Source organism: Pleuronectes platessa, chromosome 21 (genome assembly GCF_947347685.1).
Source record: "Pleuronectes platessa chromosome 21, fPlePla1.1, whole genome shotgun sequence".
NCBI lineage: Eukaryota > Metazoa > Chordata > Actinopteri > Pleuronectiformes > Pleuronectidae > Pleuronectes > Pleuronectes platessa.
In genome coordinates, this window is record NC_070646.1 from 20,459,120 (window position 1) to 20,471,573 (window position 12,454).

Consider the following 12,454-nt stretch of genomic DNA (forward strand, 5'->3'; position numbering starts at 1 on the left):
CCCGATCATTGATCCAAAAACACGGTCGGAAGTTGAACGATTCGTTCATCTGCCGGGTACGAGTCTTTGGATCGTTTGCACCCCCCCCTGAAACGAACGAATGACTCAAAAAGAGATTCGTTCATTTTACTGAACGAGATTCAAAGAACCGACATGGTAAAAAGATTCGAACTTCCCATCACTAATTGCTTGAGACTTTTCTTTTTTCAACTCAGCATCATTAATCCACATTCCAGTCTTCTGAATGAATTCCTTCACCCTATCTTCCTTAGGATAGAACCATTCTTCTTGGTCCTTATTTATTTCATCCTGATGAAGATAGAGCAGAACCGTGCTGTTGCATTCTTTGAAGTCCTCATAAATTGCTTTAAGAACTTTCAGCCTTGACTTAACTTCCAAGTTGTAAGTCCAGTTCGTTTGACTTTGTTGTTAACATTCTTAACTTTCCTCTTCTGGCATTGATGTGATGATGGATCATCTCCTCCATTGACTTTTCCGTGGGCTTGACTGCTCTCTTGTGGCCGTGGATCCCTAAGTGCGTCATAATCATAATTTTCATCCGCCATGACGTATTGCTGATGTAACGTCTCACCTTGACTTTGTCAGCAGCCTGTTCTTAGAGTCCTGCAGCCTCACTGAAATGCAAAAGTTGCTGTCCGTGCTCAATAATCCAATTTCCTGCGTAATTCCTGCGGCAGGTCCTTTTCCAATCACACTGGCGTTTGACCGTGCGCCCAGGTAATAGTCAGATCCCTTCACGTCACGGTAGCTGCGCAGTCCGCTGCGCTCGCAAGTTTTGACTTGATGTAGTGGCCGTTTCACTAAGTTCCAATACGATGGCCACTTGCTTGTGTCTGAGGAGTAATTTCTCACAGCTGACTCGTGTCCAAACATCAGACCCCGTCCCGTTGTAACCCAACGTTAAACGAATCCAGGAGGCTGATTACACTTGAAGTGATGGATTTTTTTTCTCCTTTCCAGCACAGTTCAAAAGCACCGTTCAAATGATCCATTATCGAAGATTGGCGTGCCTTAATTCCATGCTGGTCACTATGTCACTTTATCTATTATCACTGACGTCAACAACCACTTTCCCATCATCGTCACGTAAATATCATTCACATTTTTCCACACAGTCCACACAAATGTCACATATATTTCAGGTATATTTCACGTATATTTCACGGTCAAAACTTGTTTGAGTCTACTCCTACAGACTCCTCACTCACCACTCTTCATGCGCGTCACTAACCACCCGCGCTGGCTCCACCACGCACCTAGATGAAGAACCGCCTTACGGCCTCTTCAAACTGTTGCAAAAAAGACACAAACAGCGCTCAAAACAGAATATACTTGTATATAGAAAACACAATACACAAAATATAATTCAAATGTACAAAACTTAAACTACAAAACCTGGACAATATAAGAAAATATCAAAACAACATAAATATTTAACTATACATACACACTTGCTGCATAGTGGCTCTTTCACTGTACGTGCACACAAAAGCAAGGAATTGCGAACACAATGTTCACTTTATAAATCATAGTCCACCTGGGAATGTTCGCTCTTGGATCTTCCTCATATTACGTCCTCTACACGCCAACATTCAACCATAAATGGATATAACAGAATCTCCTGCTTTAATCATTCAAAACTGAAGGATTATTAAAGTCAGTGACAACTGTGATATCCCCAATCTATAAAATTAACTTTTGTTTGTACTGGGATGGTTCGGTTCTGTCGGTCTTTCTGTGTAATACTGGACTCAGTTTAGCACAAAGATCGAATATCACAGATCTACAGAAACCATATCAGCTGATCAGTCATCATCATGTGACAAAAACTCATTGTGATCGCTGAACCCTCGCTTCCTCCTCATCCTTCCATTCGCGTGCATCAATCACACAGCATTATGCACCAGTGTCACGTCAGTGTTTATTTATTTAGAGCAACCGGACTGATTTACCTAACATAAGTGGATCCTAACTAGGGTTGCAAAGGTGCGGAACATTTTCGGTAAATTTCCGGAAACTTTCCGGAAACTTTCCATGGGAATATTCAGCTCAGGAATTTGGGGAATTAAAAAAATATATATATATACGCAAATTAAATGCTGAGCAATCAAAACATCATTCAAAACTATATTTTAAAGATGTATGGTATACAGCACAAGCTGCACGTTGAATTTCAACCCTGCACTGTGCATTTCTCACTTGTGCAGATAATTCCCAGCATCCTGCACATTACAGCAGGGCTATTGAGGCCTGCTGTAGTTTCCAGGACTAGTCAGGTAACTTTCGATGATATTACTGGGGGAAATATATAAACATGCTGATTGAGGATTGTTCATCTGTCCATCTAGCCCAGGGGTGTCCAAACTACGGCCCGCGGGCCATTTTAAATTGGCCCGCCTCAAAAAAAATTAATTAAAAAAAAAAAAAAAAAAAAAGTTTTTAAAAATTAAAATTAATAATTTTTTTTTTTTTTTAACTAACAATTTAGTAGCACTGAAATGGCAGTTACTTATAGCACTATGTAGTTTTGCTCTATTTTTGAAGAAATTGTACTTTCTTGATTCTTGTTGTTCTGGGTTTGTACCCTCGAGTAGGGGAGAGTGGGGTAATGTGAGACATTTTTTAAATCTGCTCCCCTCTAGGCGAGCTAAAATCATATATCAGTAAAATTAACACATTTCCTATTAATTCAGGAAGTTTCCTAGCAATGGACATGATCAGAATGTCTTCAGGACAAAGGGCAGTGAAAATATGATTGTTTGTAAAAAAAGTGGTCTTGTGTCTCACTTTACCCAAGCTTAGGGGTAAAGTGAGACAGACCAGATAAATCAAGGGGGTAAAGTGATCCACTTACCTTTTTCACTTTAAAACTACCATAACAACACATGTTGTAATAGGTCAATTAAGCACATTTATAATTATTATGATTCATGTGATCTCTTGCACACCCTAGCTTGCCTGCACATTGTTTCTCTGTACAATTGGCAGGGACAAGGATATTGTTTTTCTCTGCATATTCAAATGCCAGTTCACGGCTCTTAACTGGAGCAAGGCCATGGAACTGGTCAGCTGGTTGTTTCAAGTGTTTGGCAAGCTCCTCCTCCATCTCATCTGTGAATATTCTCTTTACCTCAGCTACTGCACCCCAGGCTACTGATTTTACTTCCCCTTTCTCTTTTTTCTTTCTGAATCTTTTGAGGGTTGTCTTATCAATATTTCTATCCCTTCCAGCTTTTCTTAAGGACTTCTTTCCTTGCATGACCTCAGCGGCTGCACTCTCCATCTCTGCGAGGGGTGTTTGGCCCCAGGTTTTCTTCCTGGTGTAGTTTCTTTGCATGATGGCTTTTCTACAATGTTTAAGGCATTAAAAATAAAACAATATTACACTAAAATATGGTTAAGACTAAACTTAACTTGTGCTACATGTCTCACTTTACCCCACAGCCAACATTTTAGAAAGAACAACATATCTTAGCAATTCAGGCTAATCTTCATCTAGCATCAATCACATGGTTTTATATGTTGGAAGTTCACCAACATGTATGATATACGTTTTTCTACCTGAATCAATTTGTTTTGACAAAACAGTTGATGCAAGAAAATTTACTTTTACATGCAAAAACCACATTTTTGTGAAAAACATTCTAACCACAGCATCAGCACCAACTTCTCCTTCATGGCAAGGGTGGAATGGGAGGGGCTTGAAAACATAATGATCACATGACCACAAATGTGTTCTGTTGCCTAGATACAGGGGGTGTCTCACATTACCCCACTCTCCCCTTCCCTTGAATGCACTGATTGCAAATCGCTTTGGATAAAAGCATCAGCTAAATTAATTGTAATGTAATGGACCATGGCCCACTGTATTGTACTACTCAGTTTTGACACTAGGTGGCGCCACCTAGTGCGATTGAGGCGCACTGTCAACAGTCCGCTCCAGGGCAGGGGGGGGGCGTGGCGGCGTGAGTGGCCCAGACCTTCACATTTTTTTCTGTATGTGTCCCTCAGGATAAAAAGTTTGGACACCCCTGATCTAGCCTCTTTCTATTCATTTATCCATCAATTGTAAAATATTTTTAAAGACGATTCCAATTGTTTGGCCACATTTTATATCTCTGGCATTGCATTAGTGTTTTTTTACAAGCTTTTTTCTCATCTTATTCTACAGAACAATTCCACGTGCACTACCTCATGTGTGGAGACATTTCACCCCAGCAAATGTAGAAGGAAAGGCTGTGTACATTTGCAAATACGATGCAAAGACCTATGTTAAGAATCACACAGATCCAGAAGCATATAGTCAAGTGCCAAAAGTTTCCTAAGGGCTCAAATCAGCCTATGACAAAACAAATGTTTATATTTATGTCTGTATATGACAAGGTAAATACAGTTAGTATAAATTACCCACAAAATGTCCTGTATATTCCCGTTAATTCCCATGGAAAGTTTCCATTCTGGAATATTCCTGGAATTTTGCAACCGTAATCCTAACCTCCACTCTGGAATATTATTGTCTAAAGTGTGCCCTGTGCGCCTGATGGCACAGTGACGTTCACTGCAGTGTGTACGCAACAGTTATAAATGACTGTTTATAAGTTTATCAGAGTGGCGTAAGACACAGAAAGTGTGTGTGTGTGAGTGCGCGCGTGCGTGCGTGAGCACACACAAATGTGTGTTTGTGTTCTGACATGATGTGATGATGATTTAAAAAGTGAACGTAAGTGGCCTAAACTCTCACTGGATTCATATGAAAACTGATTCGTTCAGTTCAGTGTTCACGAAAAATATGAACGCGTTCATGCACAACACTGGTGCTGAGTGTGATCTTTTTGCTTTTAAAGCAGCGGTAATATGTTTTTTAATAGTACAATATGGGATGAGTATGGGATTGAAGACCAGTTTATTCTTTCTGTTAAGTTAATGTACTTACATGATTCTTGCTGTTCTTGGTTTGTATCCTCATAGTTTATTGCACTTATTGTAAGTCGCTTTGGAAAAAAGTATCAGCTAAAATAAATTTAATGTAAAATGGTGTATTTCATTTGAACGTTTTTAATGGAATACTGGGTTTACTGAGTTTAATGACAACAATAGGAAAATTGAAGCTCAAATTATTAGGCAATTTTAGCACAGTCAACAGCTTAGTATGTCGTGCGGTCGCATATATAACTACAATGAAAGTGTTTCTGTATGTTATTTCATGTCCCTCATTTTGTTTTCTAATGTGGTGATTAATACAGCAGATAACAATGTTTATTTCTCTCCAAAGAGGATGAGATGAATGTCAACTCCTTTTGTATTTTCATGTCACAGTTCAATTTAGAGTTTAACTTAATAACATTTTCAGCTGAAAGAAAGTTCTCATTTTATAATTTCCGAGCTTTAATTCATTACTTTCTTACTATTACTCTTATCCCCTCTCTCCTTTTTATTCTCTCTCTAACAGAGTTAGAAGAAGATATTCCATCGGTCAAAAAAAGCATTCAGCAAGCTACATCTCAAGCCAGCAAACTGCTGCAGCCCCACATCCATGACAACAAGAAGTTAGAGGTCAGTGACGCGTCAGGGTGGACTTTAATGCCATAAACTACCTTTTCATGGATCTTCGCTCCCAGCTCATGGCCTTCTTGTCGATGGTTGGTTGGGGTCCTCATCGTGGGGGAGAGGCAGGCCAGAAGGAGGATAAAGGCAAATCCTTAGTCCAATATTGTCCAAAACAATACAAGCCCTGATAATATATATAATGGTATATAAGTTTAACACCTGAATCATCTAAACACCTCCATTGGCATTTAAGATTTCCCAACTAAGTGTGCTTGAGCATGGGCATCATTGAACTGAGATTCCACTGCGCTCTGCGAAGAGTCATTATAGATCAAGCTTTCTACAATATGGTGTTTATTGACTGAACACGCCAGCCAACAGACACAGGGCCTACCTGTAGTTGGGCCACTGTGGCTCTGGAGAGAGTGCAGGTGGCTCACTTACTAGATGGTTGGCAGTTTGATTCCCTGCTCTTCCATTCCGCGTGCCCAAGTGTTCTTGGGCAAAACACTGGCCCTCAAATTTCCCCTGCTGGCTGTGCCATTGAGAAAGTGTGACAAATAGATGCACTGTATGAATGAATAGGTGAATGGTAAAACTGTAAAACGCTTTGACTGGCCATCAAGAAGTGTTATGTACATCGAGACCATTTTCCATACACTATTTGCCAGGATAAGGGTCTAACTTGATGTATCGACTATTCATTTTGATAATGAGCTATTATTATAGCTGGTTAATAGTAATTTGTTCTAACCTTTTTCTGTCTGCAGGATTTCATCAACCAGTTGATGACCATGGAAGCAGTCATCACACAAGTTCGGTCACTCAAGGCCAAGTTTGCCGTCAATGAGGGTGAGAGTGAAGAGGACACAGCTGAACTAGAAAAGTAGGTGAAACATTGCTTTATTTTAGCTGCATTTCAGTTATGAATTTTGGTTTTATATTTGAGCAGGAACACTCTACTCTTCCTGGAAGAATTGTACTCAACTAATACCCGAGTCAGCAAATCGGCATTTGAAATGGCAAACGACTCAAGTGCTCCGCCTGATTTGTAACTATAGATGCCATTTCATCTATAATGAGGGGGGGGGGTTACCTTTTATATAGCGCCTATCACAGGAATCCTTCGGTTTCTGACCAGCTCCGAATAAAAGGCTGATATGCGGACACATACTCTCTCTCTCTCTCTCTTCCTATTAACCATTATAAATGTTGCAGAGACTTTAATTCACCTATAGAGAGAGGTAATAGTATAATAAAGGCACGAAGAATGTGGGCTTGTGTGTCTTTTTCCTTTTATAGTATCGTGAAACCGTGATATTTACTCTGACAATAATCGTGACTCCACAATTTCATATCGTGACATCTCATCTCATTTTCGTCCGCTTATCCGGGGTCGGGTCGCGGGGGGAGCAGCTCAAGCAGGGGGCCCCAGACTTTCCTTTCCCGGGCCACATTGACCAACTCTGACAGGGGGATCCCGAAGCGTTCCCAGGCCAGTGTTGAGATATAATCTCTCCACCTAGTCCTGGGTCTTCCCCGAGGTCTCCTCCCCACTGGACGTGCCTGAAACACCTCCCAAGGAAGGCGCCCAGTGGGCATCCTTACCAGATGCCCGAAACCACCTCAGCTGACTCCTTTCTAAGTAAAGGAGCAGCGGCTCTAATCCGAGTTCCTCACGGATGGCTGAGCTTCTCACCCTATCCCTAAGGGAGACGCCAGCCACCCTTCTGAGAAAACTCATCTCGGCCGCTTGTACCTGCGATCTCGTCCTTTCGGTCATCACCCAGCCCTCATGACCATAGGTGAGGATAGGAACGAAGATCGACCGGTAGATCGAGAGCTTTGCCTTGCGGCTCAGCTCTCTTTTCGTTACAACGGTGCGGTAAAGCGAACGCAATACCGCCCCCGCTGCTCCGATTCTCCGGCCAATCTCACGCTCCATAGTACCCTCACTCGCGAACAAGACCCCGAGGTACTTGAACTCCTTCACTTGGGCTAAGGACTCATTTCCTACCCGGAGTAAGCAATCCATCGGTTTCCTGCTAAGAGTCATGGCCTCCGATTTAGCGGTGCTGATCCTCATCCCAGCCGCTTCACACTCGGCCGCCAGCCGATCCAGTGAGTGCTGAAGGTCACAGGCCGATGATCCAATGAGGACCACGTCATCTGCAAAAAGCAGTGACGAGATCCTCAGACCACCGAACTGCAACCCCTCCCCACCACGACTACGCCTCGATATCTTGTCCATGTATATCACAAACAGGATTGGTGACAAGGCGCAGCCCTGGCGGAGACCAGCTCCCACTGAGAACGAAACTGACTGGCTGCCGAGGACGCGAACACAGCTCTCGCTTTGGGAGTACAGGGATTGGATGGCCCTGAGGATAGACCCCCTTACCCCATACTCCCGCAGCACCTCCCACAGTTTCTCCCGGGGGACCCGGTCATACGCCTTCTCCAGATCCACAAAACACATGTAGACCGGATGGGCATACTCCCAGGCCCCCTCCAGGATCCTTGCGAGAGTGAAGAGCTGGTCCGTAGTTCCACGTCCGGGGCGAAAACCGCATTGTTCCTCTTCAATCCGAGGTTCGACGATCGGCCGAACCCTCCTTTCCAGCACCTTGGAGTAGACTTTACCAGGGAGGCTGAGAAGTGTGATACCCCTGTAACTGGCACACACTCTCTGGTCCCCCTTTTTGAACAGGGGAACTACCACCCCGGTTTGCCACTCCTTTGGCACTGTACCCGACTCCCACGCGATGTTGAATAGGCGTGTCAACCGTGACAGCCCCTCAACACCCAGAGCCTTTAGCATTTCTGGCTGGATCTCATCAATCCCTGGGGCTTTGCCACTGCGGAGATGTTTGACTACCTCAGTGACCTCCACCAGGGAAATTGACGACGAAACACCATCAACCTCGAGCTCTGCCTCCAACATAGAGGGCGTGTTATTCGGATTCAGGAGTTCCTCAAAATGTTCCTTCCAACGTCCGACGACCTCCTCAGTTGAGGTCAACAGAGTCCCATCCTTACTGTACACAGCTTGGATGGTTCCCCATTTCCCCCTCCTGAGGTGCCGGATAGTCTTCCAGAAACACTTTGGTGCCGACCGAAAGTCCTTCTCCATGGCCTCTCCGAACTTCTCCCACACCCGCTGCTTAGCCTCCGACACGGCAGCAGCTGCAGCCCTTCGGGCCTGTCGGTACCCTGCAACCGAGTCAGGAGTCCTCCAGGATATCATATCCCGGAAGGCCTCCTTCTTCAATCGGACGGCTTCCCTGACCACCGGTGTCCACCACGGTGTCCGAGGGTTACCGCCCCTTGAGGAGCCTAAGACCCTGAGGCCACAGCTAGCCGCCGCAGCTTCAGCAATGGAGGCTTTGAACACCGCCCACTCCGGCTCAATGTCCCCAACCTCCACAGGAATGCCAGAAAAACTCCGCCGGAGGTGTGAGTTGAAGATACCTAGGACGGGGGCCTCCTCCAGACGTTCCCAGTTCACCCGCACTACTCGTTTGGGCTTACCAGATCTATCCGGAAATTTCCCCCATTCCCTGATCCAACTCACAACCAGATGGTGGTCGGTTGACAGTTCCGCCCCTCTCTTTACCCGAGTGTCCAAAACATGCGGCCTCAGATCAGATGACACGATCACAAAATCGATCATTGATCTTCGGCCTAGGGTACTCTGGTACCAGGTACACTTATGAGCACCCTTATGTTCGAACATGGTGTTTGTTATGGATAATCCATGACTAGCACAGAAGTCCAATAACAAACGACTGCTCGGGTTCAGATCAGGGAGGCCGTTCCTCCCCACCACGCCTCTCCAGGTATCTCCATCGTTGCCCACGTGGGCGTTGAAGTCACCCAGCAGAACTACGGAGTCCCCTACTGGAGCCCCATACAGGACTCCATTCAGTGTCTCCAAGAAGGCTGAGTACTCTGAGCTGCTGTTTGGTGCATACGCACAAACAACAGTCAGAGTTTTCCCCCCTACAACCCTTAGGCGCAGGGAGGCGACCCTCTCGTCTACCGGGGTAAACTCCAACACCGCGGCGCTCAGCCGGGGATTTATGTGTATCCCCACACCCGCCCGGCGCCTCACGCCCTTGGCAACTCCGGAGAAGAATAGAGTCCAACCCTTATCCAGGAGTCTGAATCGTGACATCCCTAAATTACAATAGTTCATTCTAGAGGTAACGAAAGGCATGCACTAATTTCTCAGCATCCTTTTCGAGACCCGATGTGCTAATTTTCATGATATTGTGCAGGTGGAAGAAGGCTGTCCTTCAGACTTGTTTTTTGTGTGAGTTAAATTGACGTGACCTTGTCAAGCATAACTCAAATGTTCCTCACAGTAGAGCTGGGGGCCATACTAATGACATCAGATGTAAATATCTGGTCATGCAATGTTTCTGACGTGTTTAGGGCCAATTACAATGACTTTTTCTGAATCTAGAGGTAAAACGTTTAGTTCTGATAACTATATATTGTATCAGTTGTTATTAGGTTCGTATGGATATTACTGTTGGTATTTGATTTCTCCAGGTTTGTGAGCTCCCTCCTGGAAGAACCTGAGGTTGTAGTCAGTGGAGCTGGCCAGGGGCCAGCTGGCAGCATCATCCACAGACTCTTTGTCAGCGCTCAGAGGGTAAGCAGTCTCACTTTCTCTCTTATGATCCATTGAGTCTGTTCACAAGGGATGGTTATCTTAGTTGTGCTACTCCCTAGCATTGCAATTTGTATGTACCACAAAATGGTTCAAACAGTTCCTCCAGCCCTCTTGAGACATGTTTTTTCTTTTTTTCTTGTACATTTCCTCCATTCGACAATGTTTTTTATGTTGTTTCTCCCCCTGCTGCTTGTGTCAAGCTGACTGAATTCACCAGTGATGAGGTAACAATAAACAATGAAACTTTCTTTCCAACCACATAAAACATGTCTTAAGATCCTCAGCGACATTTTAACGAACGCATGAATTGCACAAATAAGCATATATTTATGGTTTTTAAGAATCTGTTCACATATTCAACTCCTCTCGAGAAAATACGGAGGATCTGCAAAGTCCAGTGCATATCGGAAAGCAGTTATACAGACTACATAAAGACCTTTTCAATATTATCTTTTAATTGCTGGATTCTAACTTTAATTTGTCTTCATCCTCAGGCTACCCTCCTAACACCACAGGACGAAGATTTGGGAAATGTCAGGAAGCCAAATGGAGTAAGCAACAAAGTGCCTGACTTCCCTTCTCCGGCAGGCAGGGAGATTCTGTTGCGTACATGTGTCCCTCGGCCAGCACCGTATTCCAAAGCTCTGCCTCAGCGGCTCTTCTGTGTGTTGTTGAAGGATGAGTTCAGATTGGCAGGGGCTTTCTCTTCAGACACTTCCTTCTTTTAAGATGAAATACTGTTTCACTGTATTTCATCTCAAACCATGTCCCATTTGGTCATTGTAATCTGCACCTTGCAGCCAGAAATAAAAGATCAGTGAAGGACAAAAGGTGGAATTTTGGAATTATTAATTTTGTTAATCCTCTGTGGATTCATGAGTACACAATTGCAAGTATCAAGCATTATTTATACATAGAGCTTAAAAGAAGGTCGAAATAAAGTTTCACTTTGCATCTGTCGATGGAAGGGCAGTGGTAAGAGAGTGGTAGGCAATGTGACCGGAAATGTTCCTGAGCCACATTGAAAAGACAGCCTAATCAGCTGATGTCCTCTGGCCCACAACAGTTTCTACATGAAGCAGAAGTATTTTTACACTTCTCAGTGGCCATTTATTTGTAGACACCACTAAAATAACACTGACCAATTATAATGATTTTCTTTTATTGGGTCAAATGAGTGACTTTTTATTAAATCATATAGCCACTTAGTGCAATGACACACACACTTACAACTGACACATCTATATTGTTGGACTGCTTAAAAACAACATTTTGTCATCCCAAACGGAAACGACAAATTGTGTAATCAATTACTGGCTGCAATCATATCCCAATTTTATACTATATTTAATTGTCTTACAATAAAAATGTATTATATATATATGAAATAAAACTAAATACAGAATTCAATAAAGGTGCGCCATAAATCCTTTCAAAAATATCCTTTGTTTCACCTTCAGGGCTTATTCTATGAAGATTTCTACCATTAAGTTCTGTATTGACACGTCAGCCATATCTTCCTCTGGTGTCCTTTATATTAGATCTGTAAAACATTGTTGACATAATGCCAAGTATTAAGATAATGTAAATCATCTTCATATCAGGTTCTATCCTTGTGTTAAGATCCACTTGATGATGTGCTAATGGCATTTCTGTACTGTTTTATAGGATTTAGAAGTTGCCGATTTCTTTTTGCTCATAATTTTGTGTTGTAAATGAATGAGTGCAATCCAAAATCAGTAACAGCCTGCTCATATATAAAATTGCATCATTAATATTTACTTGTCGCAACAAAAGCCAAGGGATCACCCAAAAGTTCGTATTGATTTCATTTAATTACACCGAATAATTGTTGCCCTGTTAACTGATGGTAAATGGTTCTGTGCAAGTTACAAGTGATTGAAGTAATCTGTGTATGTAGGCAATGGGTGCACAGTACATTGTTGTTAAATGTAAATACATGCTGTACTCCTGTCTCAATCAGTGCTTCTGTCTTGGCCTGATGCATCAGCAAACAATGACATTTTTAGCGGAAAACTTCACCCTCGGCACCATTGTAAATGAGGGTCTTATTCCTCAATGTGTTTTCCGAGGCTTAAATAAATAATCAATCAAAAAGGTTAGTTGCAGGACAAGATCAGGACTTTTCAAGCAAGAAAGGAAATTAACTTTCATGTTCCCACGGATAAGAAATGGAGTTCTGAC

General features: G+C 43.2%; 1 protein-coding gene across 1 annotated transcript in view; it reads left to right on the forward strand.

Moving 5' to 3' along the window:
- Positions 1–12,229, forward strand: part of rab3gap1 (RAB3 GTPase activating protein subunit 1) — a 77,793-nt gene extending 65,564 nt beyond the window's left edge. Inside the window, 5 exon segments of the mRNA XM_053413285.1 lie at positions 5,471–5,574; positions 6,339–6,454; positions 10,126–10,228; positions 10,450–10,473; positions 10,744–12,229. Coding sequence (XP_053269260.1) covers positions 5,471–5,574; positions 6,339–6,454; positions 10,126–10,228; positions 10,450–10,473; positions 10,744–10,977 — 581 coding nt within the window. The 3' untranslated portion in view covers positions 10,978–12,229.
- Positions 12,230–12,454: the final 225 nt, after the last annotated feature.